At 48.3% G+C, this 23,768-nt stretch overlaps 1 protein-coding gene and 2 long non-coding RNA genes across 4 annotated transcripts in view; all 3 read right to left on the bottom strand.

Annotated features, from left to right (window-relative positions):
* Nucleotides 1-2,546: 2,546 nt before the first annotated feature.
* Nucleotides 2,547-11,949, bottom strand: LOC120760555 (uncharacterized). Of its 2 annotated transcripts, none has more exons than XR_005703393.2 (3): nt 11,651-11,949; nt 8,673-8,793; nt 2,547-2,685 (listed from the first exon to the last, which is right to left on the bottom strand). It is a non-coding gene; the product is annotated as an uncharacterized LOC120760555 (long non-coding RNA). The 2 variants fall into 2 exon arrangements; XR_005703394.2 differs by lacking the exon at nt 11,651-11,949 and adding an exon at nt 11,506-11,590.
* Nucleotides 11,950-17,608: 5,659 nt separating this feature from the next.
* Nucleotides 17,609-20,938, bottom strand: LOC120760669 (uncharacterized). Its single transcript, XR_005703440.2, has 3 exons — nt 20,677-20,938; nt 18,729-18,921; nt 17,609-18,244 (listed from the first exon to the last, which is right to left on the bottom strand). It is a non-coding gene; the product is annotated as an uncharacterized LOC120760669 (long non-coding RNA).
* Nucleotides 20,939-22,336: 1,398 nt separating this feature from the next.
* Nucleotides 22,337-23,768, bottom strand: part of MMP17 (matrix metallopeptidase 17) — a 49,289-nt gene continuing 47,857 nt past the window's right edge. The window contains exon 10 of the mRNA XM_040081234.2: nt 22,337-23,287. Within this exon, the coding sequence (XP_039937168.2) occupies nt 22,962-23,287 (326 nt within the window). The 3' untranslated portion in view covers nt 22,337-22,961. The remainder of the gene's footprint in view (nt 23,288-23,768) is intronic.

The following is a 23,768-nucleotide window of genomic DNA, read 5'->3' on the forward strand; positions in this document are numbered from 1 at the left end:
TGATGGAGCTAGGCCTGTCACAAAAACCAAAATGGGCTCAACAGCACACAACATAGCTGCAGACTTCCTGCTCAAAGGACCCATTCAATACACAAAACTCTAAGCTCTAACATGGGTCACAAATGCACTGAAAAGGTAGAAAGGTCAGGATCAGGAAGATTCATCTTCCTCATTTTGAGGGACACCTCCTCAACATAGACCCAGCGCTCATTTTAGGACACAAACTACACATGCTCCAGAGCCTTTTTGGCAAGGAGCATACAAAGGGAGGAATGGGAGCTGACGGGGAGGAAGATGCATTGGGATCTGGGGTGTTCAACAGGTCTCTAAATACAAGGCTTTGATACGACCTGTGAATGTCACAGTGCATAGGATGGAAAGAGGCTGTATACTGCCTGGCCATCATAAACATACGGTTGGTAACTTTTCTGTAAGGAAAACCAAAGCAGAGTAACCCGTAACAACAGTCTTGCAAAACTACTTAGGGATAGAGGCTTCAGAGCCCAAGAACTAAACCAAAAAGCAATGAGAAAAACCACACACCAGGAGGGAGACTGAGAGCACGCGTCAAGGCCTTTTCAAAACAAAAGAGTGGATTGCACAGAAATTCCTCCACTGCAGAGGTACCACGACCTACTTATGAGAGTGGATCGCTGCACCCGTGGGCTACAAACTTTCCCTACAACAAAAGGAACAGCACAAGTGGTAAAAATAAGATGACAACACATCACCCCCCAGTACAGGTTTATAAAAAACAGGTTCAGACCGTGCCCCCCGTGGCATCACAAAACAGCATCTTAGCATAAAAACTTTAGGGATGCTGTGGCAGTGACATACGCCCTGGCACACCCAAAGTTCAGGGGGGAGAGGATGAATAAAAAGACTCAAATGGATGGAGGAAAGAAAGGAATGACAAAAGAGGAAGGAATGGGCTTCAGGGTATACCCCCTAGCCCTATGAACAATCAGATTCTAACAGAAGAGGTATGACATATGGGCTTTACCATAGGAAATGATGGAGGGACTCCCCTTCTCACAAACCCCATATGCCACTGGGAATGGAGGCCAAGCACAGGCAGGGACACAATATCCATAGGCAATTGTAAAAAAAAACAGTAGCTCTTAAGAGGCTCTCTGACTCAAACCTCACCCTTACATACGTACAAAAACGTGCACCTCAGGAAGCCGGATGGTAGCTTTGAATTAAATCTCGACATGTTTCACATACACCTACACTCAAAAGGCCCTCCAAGGTCTTGCAAACAATTCACACCACAGTGGGAACTCCAGATAAAGGGCTCAACACATAGGACCACACTCAGAGGGCCATGACCACCCCCCCTAGTCAGCTGTCAGCTTCACACGCTGCAAGACCCACACACACTTCTTCCAAACAAATGACCACTCAGGATCCACACACCCATCAAGGAACTTTCAGAAACCAACCAAACACAGCTCAAGGACAGGGAAAAAAATACAAAGGGAGGACTACTGGGAGGTAAAATACAGATTCATAACAAGTTAAAACCATGTTCAGGACTTACACTAGAAGGAAAAGGCACATGGCTTGGGGGGAAAAAAAGGTCGCGTCCTTGGCACGTTTTTGGATTGGGGGGGTTCACTAAATACAACTGGAAGGAATAGAGGGGAGTTGACAAGTGCCATGACCCAAGGCAAGAAAGGAGTTGCAGCACTTGTTTGTACCAGACACCTTAGACTGAATATTTTTTGAAGACCACACAGCGGTCATGTCGTGGTAGGGACAGCAGGAGGCAGCAAAGCTTTAAAAAAGGAAAGGAGAAATGCGGGGAAATGCCCCACACTTACCCCTTCTAAACGCAGAAAACTAATTTCAACTCCATGCACATGTTAATCAGGGTCATTGCAAAGGAATTTTACCAAAAGACCATTGGGGGGGGGGGGGCAAAACAGGCCTGGTGCTTGTTTTTCCAAAGCCTTACACCCACAGGCCAGGGCTTGGCCCTAGCCTCTGCAAAACTCAGTGCCTGATCTGCACTCAGTTCTTACACAATGATTCCTGCTTCATGAAACAGGAGCATTTCAGTTTTAAAATGGCCACAGGCTTGAAACCATACTCCTGTTCAAACAGCCCTGAAGAGGAAGGGGGGCAGGGAGGGAGGAAGGAACCCAGGACTGCATTCAGCTACATCTCCACACCAGGGCTGCAAAAGAGGCAGCACACATGCCAGGGCCTGAGGGACAAAAGCTGGCCATGGATGGCCCTGCAAAGCTGCTACAAGGGAAACAATGGACAGCATCCTGTATCATAAATGAAATGCAACAAAAGGAAGGCGGGGAGAAGGGGGAAGGGGACCCTCCACCTGCTCAACTCAGAGGCCACAAGGAGAGGCACTCCTCACAGCCTGTCTAGGACACCACAATCAGACAGAGAATTTTTTTTTTTACTGACTCAAAGGAGGCAGATGGGGTGATCCAGGCATTCCATAACTCTGCATCTCTCACCTACTGGACGTGCTGATGGATCTTAGCAAAAAGGCGAGCCGTGACATATGGGAAATAAAAAGACACATACCCATCAGGAGACTCGGAGGAGGAAGCCGTAGGAAACCGATGGGCTGACAAGCTCCAAAAGATCCACGGTGGCCCAGAAGCTCAAACATTCTCCCCTTCCTTCAAGGAATGGCATCACAGGCAGGCAAACTCTCTTTTGCACACAATGAAAAAAAAAGTGGGGTTAGACACAGGAAAAACAACGGTCTTTGCTTTAAAAAGGATGGTAAGCTGTAGATGCAAAAAGCTCTGGCCTTACACTTCCTAAAACAACCCCATCCAGGGACTCGCTGGAGCTCCCCACGACACCCACAAGCCTCCCTCCAAATGCCTGCTGCTCTGGCTCTCTTCACCCTGGCAAAGCAAACTATGGAACAGGCTTAGACAGCTGCTAAAACCAGGAACACAGGGACAACTGGCCAGGGAACTAGAGGCAGGCCTTGGCCTACACGTGCCTTCTGGACGTGCCGGGTGCATTGTACCAAAAGGCTGCCAGTGACAAAGTTAAAACACCTTCTGGTCCTAGCATGTCGGGCCACAGGGTGGAGAGGCATGGCCAGACCTTTCGGCACCAAACACATGACGGATCAAAGTAGTTCTGCAACAAATAAGCCAAGCTAGGGGATCATACAAGCCATACACAGAGGTACAGGTACTCGTGGCACGAGAAAAATTCTACAAGGACTTGGGATAGCTCTAGGAAAAAGACACTACCTGCCTAGCCCCTGACATCCCCAGAGTTACAGCCAGGGGCACAGGAGGAAGGGAGAAATCAAGAAACACCTTTGCAAGGGGCTTCTAGAAAGTAAGGGGCCGTGCGTACGGCTCTTGCCCCTGGCTTCGGCAAGGACAAGGGCTACACCCAGGGGACAGATGGAAGGATCTCCCTTGCAACAAAGGCTTGTAGTTCCTTACCCTTATATTAGCCAGCCTATTAGGGGGGGGAGAAGCAAGGGATGTCTCTTTCAAACCACAGCTAACCACTGTACTGTCTCTTCTCAAATCTCTTCCACAGCAACCTCAGCTGCCACACGTGCTACATTGGCACCTTGCTCTTCAGCATCTCCAGCCACAACGTGGGGTCCTACTCGAGGCACTGCAAAGAACCACCGCTCCTGCTCAAGTGCCCTGCACCTGTCCAAGCGTGGCGGACCGCGGAAATAGGCGTCGCCACGTCTGCACCCGCCACCCTCGGCGCCAGGCCTCAGAAGCCCCGCAGACTGGGACGCCTCTGCTGAAAGGACAAGGGTGGTAAGCTGTGACTGCCGCTCCGCAGGAGTGGGCGGCATGACAAAACCTTCAAAAACGTAGCCTTGAAAAACACAACACACCGACACCAATACTCCATTCAAAACCAACCTCATCGACAGACAAACAAACACAAAAGAAAGAAAAAAATAAACTTTATCCCTTCTCACGCACCCCTTACAAAGATAGGCAACACAAGGATTAAAAACCACCTCCAAACCGCTCCATAGAAAATACATAGAAAACATGAAAAAACCTGAAACAAAAAAAAAGGGGAAACCTCCAGCAGCCACCCACACTGGCCCCAATTCAAACAGAAACACCTCCCAAGGATGCACAACGATGAAAGACATACTGCCGTCCAACAAACCAAACAAAGAAAACCCTAGCGTATCGTAGACAACAATCTAAGGACAAATAGGACAAAACCTGAAAAAATGAAACGCATCCTACCTCAAACACCACGTGCTCACCAGAATAAAAAAAATAAAACAACAAAAACTCTCATGCGCCTCACGCAACAGCCCGTTGCACCTTGCTAAACCTTAGAAAACATTCTTTGAAACAGAACACACCACCAAAAAAAAATTTTATATATAATTAAAAAAATCTCACCAGCAAAACTCAATTCAGTAACAACCTGATCGACATGCAAACTAAGAAACACAACAATGAAGTAAATCAATAAATAAATTTTATCCCTTCTCACATACCACTTACAATCAAAATAAAGAGACACAACGACAACAAATGAATGACATCACACCACCTCAAACACAAGAAAACACAACACAACGTACCAAACTGAATAAAAGGGACCGCTCCGTGAATAAAAACCTCTTACGCTTTAAGCAACGGCCCTTTACACTGTTATAAACCTCAGAAAACAGCCTTGACAAACACCTGACACCACCAAAAAAAATTCAACAAAAAACTCAAAACCGACCTGACCGACATGGAACTTAAGAAAGGCAACGGGACGTACGCAAATAAACCCTATCCTTTCTCACACGCTGCTTGCAAACAAAATAAAGCAACACCCTTACTAAAGAACACAAAAAAGAGAAAACTTCCCATTTAAAAAACATCACACTCCAGCGGCCAACGGGGATAGCCTCCCCCATGCAGCCCTAAAAAAGAGCTCCTAAAGCATCCATGCCAATAAAATACACACTGCAATCCAACAAAACAAAGAAATAAACACATCTCCTATCACAAACAAGAATACTATTCTAAATATTAGAAAACACGGCCAAATAAATGACAGGACACAACCTCAAACCCAATAAAACAAACGCGACAGACTCAGCACAATAAAAGGGATCACCGAATAAAGAACCACCTCTCCTAGACATCAACACGTAGACCGTGCCACAGCAGTAAACCTTAGAAAATACGGCCCTTAAAAACAGAATACGCCACCAAAAAAAAAATCCAACACCAAAACAACCACAAAACCCACCTCCTTAAAAACAGAATACGCCACCAAAAAAAAAATCCAACACCAAAACAACCACAAAACCCACCTCCTTAAAAACAGAATACGCCACCAAAAAAAAATCCAACACCAAAACAACCACAAAACCCACCTCATTCACGTGGAACACGAGAAACACGACATGAAAGAAATAAATCCCATCTCACTAAACATTTAAAACCACCTTCAAACCACTCAAGGGAAAAATTTAGACATTTAGAAAAAAGCCATCTAACACGACACGCAAGCCTCCACCGGCCAGCAACGCTGGCCCCGCTAGAAACAAACAGCTAGCCACCAAATTCTCCACAAGGATAAAATAGACACTGAAATCCAACAAGCCAAAGAAAGTAACCCCTATCACACGATAAACATCACGCTACCTCAAACCCACTAACACAAATGCTACATGCTCACCACGAGAAAAACGATCCATAAACACCTCTCCTACACCTCAAGTGACAGCCCCCTGCAGCACAGTAAACCTTAGAAAACACATCCTCTAAAAACACAACACCCCACCAAAAAACCAGAAAGTTAACACCACCAAAACTCAACTCAAAACCAACCGGATCAACAGGAAACATAAGAAATGCAACATGAAATAAACAAATAAATGAATAAGCCATCCCTTATCACACACCATCCACACAACATCATTTCAAAACCACCCTAACACCCCTCAACAAAACAAAAAAACAATTAAAAAAAAAAAAAAAAACAAAAAACACCACCACACAAACACCCACAACACACTGCATCTAACAAAACACCCTAGCTTCCACCAGACAGCCACACTGGGGCCCTACCCCATCTCAATGCTCACATCCAAGAAACAAAAACAAAATCACAACAACACATGCCAGACGCCTATTCAAAATAAGACTGAAATCCACTCCACCTCCAATACAAACACACCCACCCATCAAGTGATCCTCACTTTAGAAAAAAAAAAAAATTGGACACAAGAAACAACATCAAAACACAACATACACCACCAAACAAGATCCTAGGGAATAGAAACCTTTCCCATGCTGGACAAGCTGGCCTTTCTTGCAATTTCAGCCCTCCAAGGAAAGGAAGCGGCAACAACGGGCATGAGCCCCACCTGAAACCCATCCCGTGGCAAAGGTACGTACGCTCCCCTTCTATTTACTCCCTGAGAACAACAAAAAAATAAACCAAAGCTCTCAAACAACGACAAAAGACAGCTTGACATCTTTTTATACAGACAATAACACAAGAGGTCTTCCTTCTCTCCAGTCAAGCCACTTGGATCCTCAAAACCTCATTTTTTCTTTCCAGGGCCATTGGGGAGGGAGGAATGACACAAAAATGCAAAGGAAAACACTCCCAAAAACCCACCCTTGCTGCTGCTGCTACCTGGCACAAAGGTTTGCGGCTTAGCACCTCCTTGAAGCCGTGCTAGGCGTGCAAGTGCATCCAGGGGCCCCCCCAGAACACTGGATATCGTCTCACAGCTATTCTGTGACACGTGCCGTGGACACCCAAAAAGCCCCTCTCCTCCGGCAGCCCCACGCCAAAGGGAGCGGCCCTGGCACCGGCCACCCCTTCATCACCCACACGCTTCTCACCTGCCTCTGCTCTGGACCCGGGCTCTGACACCTCATGGTCGTGCTGAGGCCTCACACCAGGCAGCTGGGAGGGCAGGGGCACGGCGGACCTGCTGCTCATGCCAGGGACAGCTCCTTGCCTACACCTGACACACTGGGCCACCAGCCTTCCCTTGCTAGCCACAAGAACCCCGCTTCCCCTGCATGTGCCCGAGGCTGAAATGGGGAGGCCACCTCCAAAAGGACACAGGCCTCAGGTTCACAACTCCAAAAATTCCCCAAACATCATTTCCCTTCATTTGCAATTCTGCCTTTGCCATCGTGAAGACCTTGACTTTCTCTGCAACGATTTCAAACATCCCTTGACTGGGATGTTCATGAGCTGGCCTGCTGTGCTGTGCCTAGGGCTTAGTGGACAAGCCCGGCCTAAATCCAAACCCCCCGCAAGTCTTGGGAAATACACACACGCTTTACAAATACTCCCCTTCCTTCAACACCCCCGCACACATGCGCACCCTCCTTTTTTGCCCACACCGTCTCCCCGCCACAAATCCCACATCTCACAAAACCAAACACAAATCCAATACCAGCGTTCGCTTCCAAAGGAAAATTATTGACACGTCGGCCGACATCTGTAGGGCCTCGGGGACCCTGCCGCTTGTGAGCCCAAAGCTGATTTGAAAAGGGGCTGCAAGGAGCGGCTGCCTGAGGGGCTCCCTGGGAAGCTCTCCTGATCGGGGGTGTGCAGCTTCTCTAGCCTGTTTCGCTGCAGGGACAACGTGTTCGTGGATGCCTGGGAGCTGTAGCATGTGGGACTATGGAGGTGTCCGGAACGTGGGACATGTGGACGGCACAACCTCTGCTGCAGCTGCAAGGCACCTGTTCTGGGACACTCACAGTGGGTCTCACAATGCCAAAGCCTTTTCCTACCTGGGGTGGCGTGGCGTGGGGGAGCTTTTGCCTTCACACATTCTTTTACACATCACAGTGATGCTGGGCCCTGGTGCTTTTGGAGGGGGGAGACACCAGGCACTCTCGTGCAAAGTACACAGCCTTTCCTACCTTCATTCTTCCCCCTTTCATCTCTTCTGCTGTAGGTCTGCTTGGGACAGGACTGACTGGAGCACTTGTGCTCCACAGACATAAGCTGTTCCTGGCCTGGCACCTCTGGCCAGGGGGGATAGGGAGGCACCCGGGGGCTTTGGCATCATTTCAACTCCCGTGGACGGAGGCCACTGAAAAACTCTTGGCGGGAAAGCTGCCTCACCTTTCAAACCTGCTTACGTGATGCGAGTGTGGGATAGGGCCGGGGACCTGGGCTGCATAGAACACGGAAAAGGACGGGTCCCCTTCAGCTTGCAAAAACCCGGGGCGGGAAGAACCGACGGGTGTCCTTTGTGCTCTTGGCAGATGGAGGAACACATTTCAAGAGGAAAATCTACAGGGAACTGGCCAGCAACTTGCTGAGACTTACTTATTGCACAAACACACCGTTTTTCACCAAGGTCTATCACTTAGGCAACATCAAGCTCTCCTTTTCAAAGCATGCACAACTCCTAACACCGGGCCACACGCATGCTGCAGAAAGGGAAGGGAAGCAGGCTTACAGGGCTGGCAAAAGCGGGCAGACGCCTCACTACCACATCCAACTGGAACGCCCAAATGCCCCCTACTAAGGGGGGCAGGGGAAGCAGACTTTATTGGCCCACCAGAAAGGGCCGCTCTTCATCTCTAAGACCTCGTGCACCAGGAAACACATTTCTGACAGATGAAATTTAAAACACAAACCATCGGCTGCTGAGACAAGTTCGGCATCTTGGCAGGAGATTGCTTAAAACGCACCGTCCTGGAGGCTTAGACTGGCACCACCGAGTCAGACTTCAGCGACAGCAACGGCTTCTGGCTAGCGCTCACGGCTCACCGGGCACACGTCACCTCCAACGTCGACATCCAGCTTCACCTCCTGAAAGGAAACACAAACAAGGCTGTCATAGACAAATCATGCACACCACCCTGACAAATACATACACCCTCCCATCTCTAATAGTTCTCTGACTTCCTCCTCCCTCACCAGTGCAGCCTTAGCCTTAAACATCAAACACCACAAACAAAAAAAAACCACCAAACAAACTCCGAGCAAATGGAACTCTCTCTTAGCAACAGCAGGCTTCCAGAGCTTAACCCTTCTCTAAAAAAGTAAAAAAAGACAGACGAAACAAAAACCAACAGCATCGAATCAGGACCAAAAGTAAAAAAACAGATTAAAACAGAGCGTTAAAAAATGAGTGGTTCTATGCTTACTTAAGCCATGAAAATAAACTCTACGTTTACATCATGCCTTTCAATCATAAGAAAGAGAGGCATTTTAAAAAAGAATGGTTTTCATGGGTGTGTAAATTGAAGCAAAAAGGTTGATGAGAAACCAAGTCATAGCCTATAAAATGCTGAAACAGAGAGAAAGAGGAGAAGCCCCCTGCGACGGTAAAAAACGAAAAAGACATCTCTGGACCTTAAAGTAAAAAATACCTTCCTTTAAAGTGATGCACCTTTAAAAACGAACACCTCGGGATGCTACAGTCTAAAACCCATCACCCATAAGCGGCTTAAAAAACTCCTCCTAACAAAGTCACAAAAGCAAGCTTATCCAAGCGCTTCTTTTGAAAACACTTGAAAACCCACAAAAAAACTCTGCTAAGTGAGCCTTAAAATCCACAACGCTAAAAAATACTCTTCCCCTAATAAATGACAAAAAGACTAGGCTCAAACAATAAAAGGGACTAAAAACGACAAGTTTGGGCTCTTGATGCTCTTTTGGAAAAAAGTCTTCTTCACATCCCCCATCAAACAAGGTTCAAATCCTTCCTGCTTCTCAAGTAAACCTTCCAAAAAATAAAACTCAATTCAAAAACCAAAGGCAGGCAAAGACACAAATTGGCAACGCTCAACCCGGCGCCGCCAACACCAACGCCCTCATTTGCAACACAAAACAGACAAAAGACTGCCTTCCAACCGACCGGGGCTGGGCGCCCACCGGGGACCGCTCCGGCACCGCCCCGACCACCAGCACGAGCACCCGATAAGCACTCCAGGAGAAAGGGACACGACACAGCCATTTTTATCTCTGACCACAAACTCTTTCCTCAAGTCCACAGAAATCAAAACTGGCTGCGTCAAAAGCCCCAGGGAGCGAAAAACGAGCCTGACAAGGCACAAAAAAAACCCCACTGCTACATCCCTCACACCAAGCACAATAAAATCAAGCCTCGGCAAGAAAATACCACTAAAGCCAAGCGCACGGCTTCCTTTCCTGCAGCCCGCCCTGGGAAAAACCTGCCTACCCCTACATCTGAAAGACAACAGGGTGCAACAGCCAACACACAAGGGAATAGGGTCTAAAGAAATCTCAGAGCAAAAAAAAAAAAAAATAGATATATATATACACACACACATTAATAAATTCAACACCAAAACTCAATTCAAAACCGAAAACATCGACCTGGAACCTAAGGAACGCAGGATTAAGAAAGAAATAAACCCGATCCCTTAGCACACAACATCGACAAACAAAACAAAGCCACACGTTTCTTCAAAACCACCTGAAAACCGCTCGGCACAAAAAAAAAAAAAATTTGGAAAAATTAAAAAAAAAAAAAAAAAAAAAAAAAAAAAAAAAAGGGCAGCGAACAAGCACCCCAGCCTTCACCACACAGCCAGGCTGCTCCCCGTGAAATCCTAAAGCTCCCAAAACATTCCACAACCAGAAAATACACACTGCAATCCAACAAAACGAACAAAGAAACCCCTAGCCTACGAGAAACAAGGATACAATTCCAAAGATCACAAAATCCGAACACATCAACGACATCGCGCCACCTCAAAACCACCAAAAACAAACGCCACGAAGTCACCACCATCAAAGCCGCTACTGAATAAAGAAAAACCTCTCCACATACCTCAAGCGACAGGCACTTACACGGCGGCAAATCGGACAAAACAACCTTGCCGAAACGGCGCCTCTTTCGAAAAATTCCGAACGCCGCTCCTCCACCAGACAGGAGGGACGGGGGAGCCGAGCACTTTCCACCCTCGGTCACGACTCGCTCCGCCCTGCCCTTTCAGTCCCGGGGACACCACGCCACCGAACACACCGGCGCTGCCCGGCTGGCCCCGGCTCCCCTGCCCCCCGCAAAGGGACCGCGACTCCCGGGGGCAGAGCCGCCCCGCCTCCCTCCTCCACACAGCGCCGGGGAACCGACGAGCCATGAGCACCATGCGTACATACTGAGCATTCAGCGCCGGCTTGCCGCTCTTCCTACGCACCGCGGCAAAGAGAAAACCACCCCCCACCACCCTTCCCAGCGCCGGGAAACCCGCCCGAAAAGAGCCATGGGCACCACGTACCCACGGCGCCGGCCTACCTCGCTTCCTTCTCGCCAACACCACGCCAACACGAGCCGCCGCACCGCCGCGCCGCCAGTCCCCAAAGGCATCCTCACTGCCGGCGCCAGACCCGCCCCCCCCCCCGCCAACCTTCCCCGCCCGTGCGCCATGCGGCCGGGGCAACCCGTAGCTCCTGCCGCACATTCACCGCCGCGGCGCCGCGCTTTAGCGCTAAAATGGCAACTGGAAAAACACCCCCCCCGCCCTCTTCCCAGCGCGCGGAAACCCACCCGACCTCGCCCTGCGCCTGCACGACCGGGGAGCCCCGCCGCTGCCCGGCCTCTGTCCCCGGAACGCACGCGGCTGCCGGGACACGCACGGACCTCCTCCGGAATAACGAAACGAAAACACGCCCTCCCCACGAACCCACGATCACTCACCCGCGATGCTGCTGCTGCCTCACACAAAGCTCTGGACCTTCGGCCCGCGCCCGCTGCCTGCTCCAGCCCGGCCGCGGAGCCTCTTCGGGTGCTGAGACCATCCGGGAGCCGGTCGCCTTCAAAAAGGCGCCCTATGCTCCGAAGGCTCAACAACACCCTCAGTGATCGCTCTTTTAAGAGAGTTGCAGGGGCAGCTGAGCCACGAGGCTCTCCGTGCGCCTGCAGACACGGCCGCTCCATCGGCTCGGCGCTGCTGCTTCTCCACGGCGAGGTCTCTTCAGGCGGCGCACACCGCTGCGCGCTCCTGGAACCCCCACCCGACTGACCTCCCACACTCCCTTTTCACAGCGAACGAGGTGGCGGGCTTTGACTCTCGGACCAATGGAGTGAATGAATTTCAAAACGACCAATCGGAGCAAGGATCCAAAACGGACCAATGGGGAAACGGCAAAACGACCAACCGCAGAATGCCCCGAGCTCACAGCCTGGACTCAGGGAGCGGCACAGAATGGAGGCAAAAAAGAACGGGCCCAAAAATACCCGCCCAAAATTCCTCCAAAAGAAATGCCCCAAAAGACCCCCAAGCGCAACTACCACAACCCTGCCACTCGCCACGTTCAAACCAAAAAAGTCTTCATGCTAGGCTATATTTTAAATTTTAGTCTTTATTATATTTATATTTATCATTATCGTTTCTGTTTTATATCTGTACCTATGTATATTATAGATATCATAATACACACAGCATGTAATAATAGAGATTGTATTTATTTATATTGCTGATATTATTTTTCATATTTTATACTGCTATTTTTATTAATTATACTTTCCTATTTTTGTATTGATTTTTAAAATTTTCTGTTTGTTTATATGGTAAACGATGTTTTAAACTATACAAATTCATTAACCTGACACATCAATTAGAATTAAATGAGCCTGCTTTTCTAAAGGGTAAAGATTTCATTCTCATTATTCTCAGCATTCTCAGCAACTGCTTTTTAGCTTCACTCAGAACAAGAGGTTTGGGAGAAGATTTTCACAGTTTGCCTGCCAAAAACAAAAAACAAAAACAAAACAAAACAAAACAAAAACAAAAAAAAACCAAAACACCCCCCCAAAAAAAACAAACAAACAAAAACAAACAAAAAAAACAAACAAAAAAAAAAAAAAAAAACCACCAAGGCAAAGATTATTAGGATCCCCCAAAAGAAAAACCAGCACAACAGGGTGAACTCTTTGTTTTTTCCCAGCACGGAGATGGCCACAGGAATAAACATTTCTGCATTCCTCCAGAACTTCTGTGGGATCCAAATTCTCCCTTCCCCTCATCACACAAACATCTGTCACCTCTGAGCTGTTCCTTCTGGAAAAAACACCACGAATATTGAGCCAAAGATATCCTGGGCTGCAGCGGTTCTAGCAGGTGAACCCCAGCCCACAAATACTCCGTATTTTATTCTCTCTGCTGCGCTGAAGAGCATTAAAAAAAACGCTCCCAGCAACAGCAAAGATGGAAAAGAGGAAGAATTCCTCCCTACTCTTCCCAGGGATTCTTCTTCCCAGGAAAGGCTGGAGCAGAAGGGGACAGGTGGCTCTAAGAGCTCCCAATTAGGACTGTAGCTGTTAATTACATTTGTGCCCCTCTCCTGCAACAGCTATGACAGCAGTGCCCTGACTGCTCCTGGCACTTGGGGCCTTTTCCATGACTCTTTTCAGCTGGAAAATGCTTCCTGAGCCATTCAGGATTCCTTAAAAGTCATTTAGAATTCCTCAAAAGCCACTTAAGAATTCCTCGGCCGTTTAGAATTCCTTAAAAGCCATTCGGAATTCCTTAAAAGTAGTTTAAAACCCCCGAGCCGGGGTTTTAAAACCTCCGAGCCCGGAGTGCACACTCCGAGCCATCTAGAATTCCTTGAAGGCCATTCAGAACTTCTGAGCCCATCAGTATTCGTTGAAAGCCATTCAGAATTCCATAGAAGTAATTCAGAATTCCTTAAAAGAAAAGCCACTTAAGAATTCCTGAGCCTTTTACAATCCCATAAAAGCCTTATAGAATTCCTTGAAAGTCATTTAAAATCCCTGAGCCATGTAAGTGCCCAAACTGACATGGCAGGGCCAAAAAAATGACACAGCAGGCACAGGCAAAAATGGCACATCAGAGACAAACAGTGACCTGTGAGAGCCCAAAAATGGCATGTCAGTGCCCAAAAATGACATTTTAGAGCCCAAAAATGGCATGACACAGCCAAGAACATCAGAGCCCAACCAGAGCCCAAAGGAGAAAAAGCCACCATCAGGAGGTGTCCCCTGAGTGTCCACTCCCCTGAGTGCTCTCTACCCCGAGTGCTCTCTCTCCCCCCCCCCGAGTACTCTCCCCCCCCCGAGTGCCCACTCCCCGGAGTGTGCACTCCCCGGAGTGGACACTCCCCGGAGTGTGCACTCCCCGGAGTGTGCACTCCCCGGAGTGGACACTCCCCGGAGTGTGCACTCCCCGGAGTGTGCACTCCCCGGAGTGGACACTCCCCGGAGTGGACACTCCCCGGAGTGTGCACTCCCCGGAGTGGACACTCCCCGGAGTGGACACTCCCCGGAGTGTGCACTCCCCGGAGTGTGCACTCCCCGGAGTGGACACTCCCCGGAGTGTGCACTCCCCGGAGTGGACACTCCCCGGAGTGGACACTCCCCGGAGTGTGCACTCCCCGGAGTGGACACTCCCCGGAGTGGACACTCCCCGGAGTGTGCACTCCCCGGAGTGTGCACTCCCCGGAGTGGGCACTCCCCGGAGTGTGCACTCCCCGGAGTGGGCACTCCCCGGAGTGAGCACTCCCCGGAGTGGACACTCCCCGGAGTGGGCACTCCCCGGAGTGGACACTCCCCGGAGTGCGCACTCCCCGGAGTGTGCACTCCCCGGAGTGGGCACTCCCCGGAGTGTGCACTCCCCGGAGTGCGCACTCCCCGGAGTGCGCACTCCCCGCCGTGCCCTGGCTCGCACCGCCGCGCCTCTGGAATAACGAAACGAAAACACGCCCTCCCCACGAACCCACGATCACTCACCCGCGGTGCTGCTGCTGCCTCACACAAAGCTCTGGACCTACGGCCCACACTCCCTTTTCACAGCGAACGAGGTGGGGGGCTTTGACACTCGGACCAATGGGGTGAATGAATTTCAAAACGACCAATCGGAGCAAGGATCCAAAATGGACCAATGGGGAAACGGGAAAACGACCAACCGCGGAATGCCCCGAGCTCACAGCCCGGACTCGGAGACGGGCAGAGAACGGAGGCAAAAAAGAGCCTGCCCAAAAATACCCGCCCAAAAATCCTCTCAAAGAAATGCCCCAAAAGACCCCCAAGCGCAACTACCACAACCCTGCCACTCACGAAATTCAAACCAAAAAAGCCTTCATGCTAGGCTGTATTTTAATTTTTTAGTATTTATTATGTTTATATTTATATTTATCATTACCATTTCTGTTTTATATACATATCTAAGTATATTATAAATATTATAATACACATAGCGTGTCATAATACAGATTGTATTTACTTACATTGCTGATTTTTTTCATATTTTACATTTCTCTTTTTATTAATTATACTTTCCTATTTTTGTATTGATTTTTAAAATTTTCTGTTTGTTTGTATGTTAAACAATATTTTAAACTATACCAATTCATTAACCTAACACATCAGAAAAACAATTAATTAGAATCAAATTAGCCTGCTTTTCTAAAGGGTAAAGATTCCATTCTCATTAATATAATTCCTGTGTTTTTTTCAGGGAGGGAGGGTTGTTTGTGTGAGGTTTTGTTATGCTTTTGGGTTTTTTGTTTGCTTTGTTTTGGATTTCTTTGTTACTAAACAATGAGGTTTGGAGAGTTACAGATTAAAAAATCTATTTTCTTTTATTGCTGCCTCTGAAATACACCCCGACATCAAGTTACTGCTGCTAACACTGTACATGGGTAGAATGAGACCTGTTAGGGGATAAAAAGGAAAAAACAGCTCTGCGGCGTTTACAGCTTTTTCCGTTCAGGTTCTTCAACTGAGGAGAAAATACAGAGGTTTTGCTTTCACTCCCGATTATAGCCAGACCTTCAGGGGCCATGGACGTAATTTTCCAACTACTTGGTTGCCAACAGCCAACCTGCCACATACTCAGGGTAAGAAAGGGTAAGGGGGGGGGGGGGGGGGGGTGGGGAAGGAACATAGAAAACATGAAAAAAATAGAAATAAAATGTAAATTTAAAAATAAAATAAAAATAACACAAAATAAAAAACAAAGTAAAAGAAAAATAAACGAAATAAAATTGTATTAAAAAAATAACATAAAAATAAAAACAAAAAATACAAAATAAAAAATAAAATAACATCAAAATAAAAATTAAATCATGTTTTTTGAATTCAAAGTCATTAAAATAATGAAAAAATAAGAAAAAGTAAAAGAAAAAATATAAATACTAAAGAAATAAAATATAAAACTTTTTTAAAAATACAAAGCAAACAATAAAATAACAACAAAGAAAACCTCAATAAAATAACATAGAATGAACAAAAATTACAAAAAATAAAATATAAAATTAAAAAAAAAAAAAATACAGCTCACCCCTCCTGCCACTGCCCAACACAGCTCCGGAACTATGCAGGGATAGGGAAAACAAACCCAATGCCTCCTAGAAAATAAGGTTTTTAGACAATTCCCAGTTTTGCTTGGAAAGAAATTCTATTTTAGCTGGTTTTTGCCAGGCTGAGCTGAGCCTCTTAAGGAGCCGGGAGCGGATTTGGGCCCGAAGCGGCGCCGAAGGCGGGAGCAGCCACTGCCGGGAGCGCCGCGGGCACGGCGGCGAGCGGCGCTCTCCGCACGCGGTGCTGCCCTCCTGCGGGCAGCGCCTGGTACTGCAGCTCCGGCGGCGGGCGGGGCCCCGGGGAGCGATTGCGCCGCAGAGAACGAATCACCTGTACGCTACAAATAAACATGTTAGAGGTGCACAAACCAGAGATACCTTTTCGCTGAAGGGTTCGGTGGCTGGAGGCCGGGCAATGCCAGTCCAGCACCTCCTGTACAACGTGGCCACCGTGGGTCTGCAGCCTCAGGCACGCACCAGTCAGCAGCTAGGAGGGCACGGGCACACACTCCTGCAGGACAGCACTGCTGCCTCCTCAGTGGCACAGCGACCTGCTGGAGGAGGTGGCAAGCTGACAACAAGCCCAGGTTCTGGCAAATGGATTGCTGCAAGCAGATCCCTGAATGCACTGGGTGCCTGGATGGGGTTTGTGTACCTGGTTGGGTCTGCAAGACTAAGTGACAAGGGAATCAGCAGCTCCTTTTAGGGATTTTTTTTGTTTTGTTTTTCTTTTTTTTAATGCAACTTTTGAATCTTTCCTCTTGATATGGGAGAATAGATGCCACATTTGATTTCTGCTTAGTCTGGTTGCAATGACAGCCCTAGATCATGTGTTAAGATATGTCAAAAACATAAGTATTTTATGCTGTAATACACAGTATTACTGAAACTAACAATATTATTTGCATATTTATAACAAGGTATAATGAAATCCCTATAATAAAACCAAAAGTTATGCTATAGGTTTATTTACAGGGAGTCCAGCAAAGAAGTATAAATACTTCTACATTTAAGGTGTGTTTTCCAGGCTTCCCTCACTACAGCCCATCTACCACATCTTGGAGGTAAATGTTACAGTGAGCTGAAATTGCTCTCTAAACATCTTTTCCATCACTGGCCACAGGAGGTCGAAATGATGGGAGCAGGAAGATGTATCCCAACCAAGTCACAGAGGAAGTCTCATAAGGCAGAGTGCTGAATCCACAGCTCACAAGGCCCAAATCAGCATTTAACCACAAAACCATCCTGCCCCAGCTCCACAGTTTGTTCTCAACCCAACCACTTCTGCTGTACTCAGCCAGCACTTCCTCCCTGACCCAAACACCAGCTCCCTGCCAGCTTGCACCCACCTCCCACTTGTGTGTGCTTGAATTTGGGGCCAGCTGGCGGCTGCTGTGATGGACTCAGGATGGAGAGCACCTTATCAGTGAGCTGTGCCTGTCAGGAGAGTAGGGGGATGCAGTTCTGCAGCAACAGTCTTTAGGTGCAAGCCGCTGCAAAGGGAAGTGACAATTGAGCTGATGTTTAAGGACCAACACACCCAGCCAGGAGAGTAACACACCGCTCGGGCTATTTATAATCCCTGATTCTCGAGTCTTAAAATAACACTGCTTTTATTTTTATATTTTTAGGCACGCTGGCATGTTTAAGCAACTCCATTCACAGGCTCCAACATCAAACACATCACAGGCGGTATCGGAAATGACACTCGGGACTCTCTACCTCTCCATGGAAAGCAGAGGTGAATTTCCCTCTCCCCACCACCCCTATCCCCTTGGCAAAGGTGGCTAAGCCTATTTCCGTCTATTTACATACACACTGCCTCTTCCAAAAGCACAAAGGAGGGGGGGATGCAGGTTCTGTCTGCAAACACCCAAGGAAAGCAGAGCAGCAGAGGTATTCCAGGCTGCCACACGTGTGCTGCTCTCACCAACAGGCACCACGGAGCTTCTGACGGAATTCATGGCTCCTATAAGAAAGCAATATTGTTTGTATTTTCCTTAAAAAACAAAGGTCAATATACAGAACTAGTCAAACAAACCAGGACTGCAGGTCTGAAAGGAGCTCTCCCTCCAGCTGCAGCACGGCCCTAGCTATTTGTTCTCTGCTCCCTGGTGCCACAATGTACCTTGGCTGGCATTTCTTAATGACTGGAGTACCCATGTGCACTTTCTAGAACAATTATAAAATATTCAGGGCAGGAGAAAAAAAATTCTTTGCACAGCCAAGGCTCCAGCAGACTGCATAGGTGTCGAATGGTAAATTGTTAGGTGTTTTAATTGCAGACTACCCTGGAACTCCTTATTAACGTAGGAAAAAACCCCAGAACCTATTGTTACCCATCATTAAAGGGATTATTATGGGACTGCAAAAGCATGGATAGCCCCAGCCAGACCACCTGTCTTTTGGCAATGGTGGCTGCCATGGGGAGGAACATTAAACAGAGGCCCAACCTTAAGGTGCTTCAGCCGAGAAGTTCAGAGGGGTGGCCCCAACCCAGCACCCAGCTTTCATCCCCTCCGTGGCTCGAGCCCTCCACTTATCTTCTGGGATGTCTGGGAATCAGAATCCACATCGGGTGCAAAGGAAGGCCGCCTCACTCTCTAGGAAAGACCTGCCGTCACCGGGCTGTTGTCTCTTTATCAGCTACAACAAAGAAAACCAAACATCAAAGCATGATCTTCCCAGCACATCAGCCAAAAACCTGCAATCCTGGTGCTCACCCTCGCTTAAGAATGCCCAGGTCCTTGGGCAGCTCGCTTTGGCTTTGCACACAGGCTGACACCTGCAGAGCCAAAGTCTTTGTGGTGTTCTTGATGCTGAGCCCAGCCACCATGGCCTCCACCAAGGGTGTGAGTGTCACCACTTGCAGCAGGACAGGGATCCTGGGGTGGGCATCCCACACTGAACCGCAATCCAGTGGACTCTGCCCCCACCCCCCACTGTCACTTACTGCCTAGCCCTACCCTTAGGGTTTCTGCCTGCCCCATCAGGTGTTCTGGCACTGGCCTGCGTTAGCTTTGCTGCCCGCACCTGCTCTCAGGGAAACAGGAGGGTTGTTAGGGCTGATATACCTGTATTCTAACAACTCTCCTAGCCTGTACTCCTTATTGCCACTATACTTTCTGGCCCTTGAGTCCTTTACGTCTCAAGTCCTCCCTCAGCCTCTGTGTGTTGCTGTCAAGTGCCCCTGCTGGACCCTAACTTCTTTACAGCCCTACACCTTGCAACTAGGGATGTTCCTGGCACAGGGATCCCAGGCTTGGCTGGGAATCCTCTGGTGCACCCTAACCCTGTGAACTCTCAAAGACTCAAAGAAAGCCGAAGATGTGAAGCTTGCTAGAACACTGAGATAGGTCGGAATTGCCCTGCCTGGCGAAGACTCTGGTGATGTTGAGGAGAAGCCCTCCCTTTACTTCCGAGGGGTCTGTCCCACTAGGGCCCTCTCCTCTAAGCTAATTTGAAATTGCCTCCTGGCACTGAAAAGGGTTTTCCCCTTCTCATGACCCCTGTCCCCAACACTTAGCTTTCAGAAGATGAGCGGACAAAGTCCACCCTCGACAGAAAAGAACGCGTCGCCACTGTGGACGTCGAGACGTTCTGTGTCTGCTTCGGTGCTGCCATATGCAAACCTGAAATTGAGACCTGAGCAATAACAACTGCTTCTGTCCACCAGTCATCGCTCACCTCACTCCACTGACCTTTCCACTAAGAAACATAACCTTAAATAAATAGGCCATATCCCTTAGCATACACTATCTACAAACAAAACAAAACTACACAATAAATTGTTAAAAACCACCTCAAAACCACTAAAGAGAAGAAAACCTTATAAATGATATCTAACAAAATACCCAAACCTCCACCGGCCAAGTCAGCCTTACCTTAAACCAATATAAATGGCAAATAAATGTATTCTCCCCTTCAATTAAATCCCCAACAGTAACAGAAAAGGAGGCGTCTTCCTCAAATTAAATCCCTCAAATTATGGGAAAAGAGACATTTTTACCTCTATGCAAACACTTTAAAAGTAGCAACAACAGAGCTTCTACCCCACTTTGAACCTTAACATGATGAAAATGGGGGTTACCTTCAATTCAAGCCCCTAATACAACAGTATTTTCCCCTTTCCATTTAAAACAGAACGCAGGGATTCCCTGTCAACTGATACCCTTCACACCCTGGAAAAGCCAAGTTTTCCTTCAATCAATACCTTTAAAATCCCTGGTGAAGGGAGATTCCCCCCAGTTTAAACACAAACAATAACAGAAGTTTCTCCCCTCAATTTAAACTTCTTTTGTCCTTATAACCCCTATTCTTTCTTTTGTTTTTTTTCTGGGGGCACCAGAGAGGGATTGGCAAGATGAAATTGAAGAGGGAAAGGAGATAAGTCCCCCCTACCAAGTCACACCAGCTCACACGTTCAGCTGCTGCTGCTGCATGGCACAAAGGTTTCTCCCTCAGCACCTCCATTAAGCAATGCTCCGCATCCAAGTGCATCCAGCTGTTCCCCTAGACCCTGTGAGAGGATCACACAACTGTTCCATGAGACACCTCTCAAAGCCCACCACAAACCTCTCTCCTCCAGCAGCTCCACACCAAAACAAGCTGATGCTCCCGTCTTAAAGCAGCTGCTAGCAGGAGCTGCCCCCTCATCACCCTAACAGCTCACACCGGCAGCTGATGCCACTCTAAGTGGCAGAGGGGACTTGCTTCTCATTCCCTAGACAGCTTGTTGGCTGCACCTGACACCTTGGGGCACCGGGATTCCTTGCTGGGGATAAGGACCCCTCTTCTCCTGCACAGGCCCAAGGCTGAAACTGGGATTCCACCTCCAAAATTTCATACGCCTAAAGTTCAGAACTCCAAAGCAAATTCACCAGCCATTGTTAGCTTTCATGGAAATTTTTTCCTTTGCCGTCATTACTAGCTTGTCTTTCTGCACAAGTGTTTCAAAGATTCATTGAGAGTTCAGGAGCTGTGTTGGCTTGTTTATGATTTAGCTGACAAGCCCAGGCTAAATTCCCAACACCCAGAATTACAGGGAAATATGCAGAATACTCCCTTTCCCTGCACATCCCCAGAGCAGATTTACTCCATCCTTTCTTCCCAACAGCACCTCTCTCATGTGCTATAAGACATGTAAGTGCATCTGCTGTGCTTGTGAAAAGCCTTGGGGGGCCCTCAAATGGACACCGCTTCTTGCGGTGTTGCCTTCAAACCCGCCCCCCCCCCCCACCGTCCTGAAAACAGCCGCAACCTGTGAATGCTTGGGATTATTTAAAAAGGCAAGCAGCAGAGGGAAACTCACGATGACCCCCTTTTCTCTCAGAATGCAACTGTGCACTTTTTTGCCTTTCCTGTTGTGCCACAGAGGGCTTGGTGTTACACCCTGACACCGGAACAGCCTCGGGTCCTGCAGTGACACTGTCTGCTGCCATGTGTCCCCAAGAAGCTGGCCCTGGCAGGACAGCAAAAGACATTTGTGCAGAGGCAGGGCAGTGAAGAAGAGTATGTGGCAGTGGCCTCTCCCCATGTAACACCCCTTGACAACAGCAGACTCAAGCACCCCGGCTTCTTTGACATCTCATCCAAGTTCTCACTCACCATTATCAAGGACTCTCAAATGCCCAAATCATACCACAGAAGATTGATAAACAGTGAGGAATAAACCCAAACAGGAACATCCTATTGCAGTGCTTGACCTTGGCTTCTGCCACACCAATCTCCTGTCAAAGACATCAAAAGGAGTTTGAGCTGACCGTGCAGCGTCTTCCCTGCTGCAGCCCATCCTCTGCAGCACAGCCAGGTATGGCAGAGACACAAACAAACGCAGTACATCTTGATTCCTCCCAAAATATAAGCCAACCCGACACAGGAATTCTAAGACCAGGAGTTTGTGTGCACAGATTAGTCTAGGGCAGTGGCTGTAACTGCATCTCATCTGGCTGCCATGCTACTCATCCAGAGGTGAGGCTGCTAAGAGCATCAGCAGCCAGTACCTTGCTGCAGGTGATAGGCTTGATCTGACACATGACTAGTAGATCTCTGTGTACGCGGTCAAGGTTTATTAGAGGAATTGTTAATTTACAATTACTCGTATACAAAGATAAGCTGCAGTGCCTTCTGAAAGGCAAAGGTGTTTCTGACCCATAGAAACTGATACAGATTACCCAGATGCCAGTGACTACAGCAGGCTTGACAGTAAAACAACGATCACAGTTAATCTTAGTGTTGTCACCATTTCTTCTACCTAGTACATCCAATGGGATGTGTACTTTGTTTCAGCACATAACTACTACCTCCTGCTGGCTGCCTTTCTGTTGCTGTCTATCTCAGCAGCATCTCTTCTTTCCCCACTCCATCCCAGGAGCTCTCCCCTCGTTTGCTGTGTTTAAACATCCAGAGCAACACATCTTTATGGAGCTTTTCTAAATTCAGCATGAGGCTGCTCTCATCTTTAACTGGATGGGGGAATAAGAACTCAACCCTGTTATTAGACCTTTAAACAAAAATGAAAAAAAAAAGAAAACTCCAAAACAAGATCACTGTTCATTTCTCATGGAGAATTCAAACCCTTCACTGGCATGTTCCTAGGAATGTTTCTTTTTCTGCTTGCAACAGTTAGCAATCATGGAGCAGTATTCCGAAGCACCGTGGTGTTGTCCCGGTGGTGCGATGAGCTGTCATAGGGCTGCACAGACCAGTGCTGCTGTCCACACAGCCAGCACGAGGCTGGCTGTCAGTCTAGGTATGGCATGGGGGCGCAGAGATGGGGTGCCCGAGGTGCAGGAGCAGACCTCATAGCCATTCTTTGAGCGGCTCTCGTCGTGCTGCCCCAGCCTGGAGCGCGCCCCAGTCCTCCTGTTCCCGGCTGCCTCGGGGGCGTCAGCCTGCATGTCACTGCACACCAGCCAGTCCCTGGCGATGGACTGTGGGTACCCGGGCTGCACCTCCAGCTCGCTGTCCAGCACCTTCCAGTACTCCTTGCCCTTGAAGAAGTAACTTGCGCCTGCAAAGAGACCAAAACCCAAACACAAGGTCAGTGGCGGTGGGTGCTGTCCCAGAGGAAGGTCAAAAGAGCACTTGGAACAGCAGAGGAACGTTCCCACCCCAGCTGAACCCCAGGGACTGGAGGCACATGACATATCACTGCTTGTTGTCAATATCTGCTCTTGCTGCAGGAGGGATCCTCCAGAGGGTAAGTTAATGCTGTGCCTGGCCAGGATTTCTGTGCTGAGTTCTAGAGCAGATGTACCTCCTGGTACTGTGGGTGTGTAGGGTCAAGGCCCTGTGAACCCACCGCTGGACACACCATACACAACTCTCCTTCTTGTAACAGGGCATGGTAAAGCTGGAGATTATCCATCAATGACCTGGGGTACGTGCTGCTGACCATGGGCTCATGAAAAATAACACGAGCCCTGGGTAACCAGGGCCCTGGGAACCTTCTGCTCTCAGGTGCGGGTTTTCCACTCTGAAGTGGGAGGTTG

The sequence above is a fragment of the Hirundo rustica genome, chromosome 17 (assembly GCF_015227805.2).
Source record: "Hirundo rustica isolate bHirRus1 chromosome 17, bHirRus1.pri.v3, whole genome shotgun sequence".
Taxonomy (NCBI): Eukaryota; Metazoa; Chordata; class Aves; order Passeriformes; family Hirundinidae; genus Hirundo; species Hirundo rustica.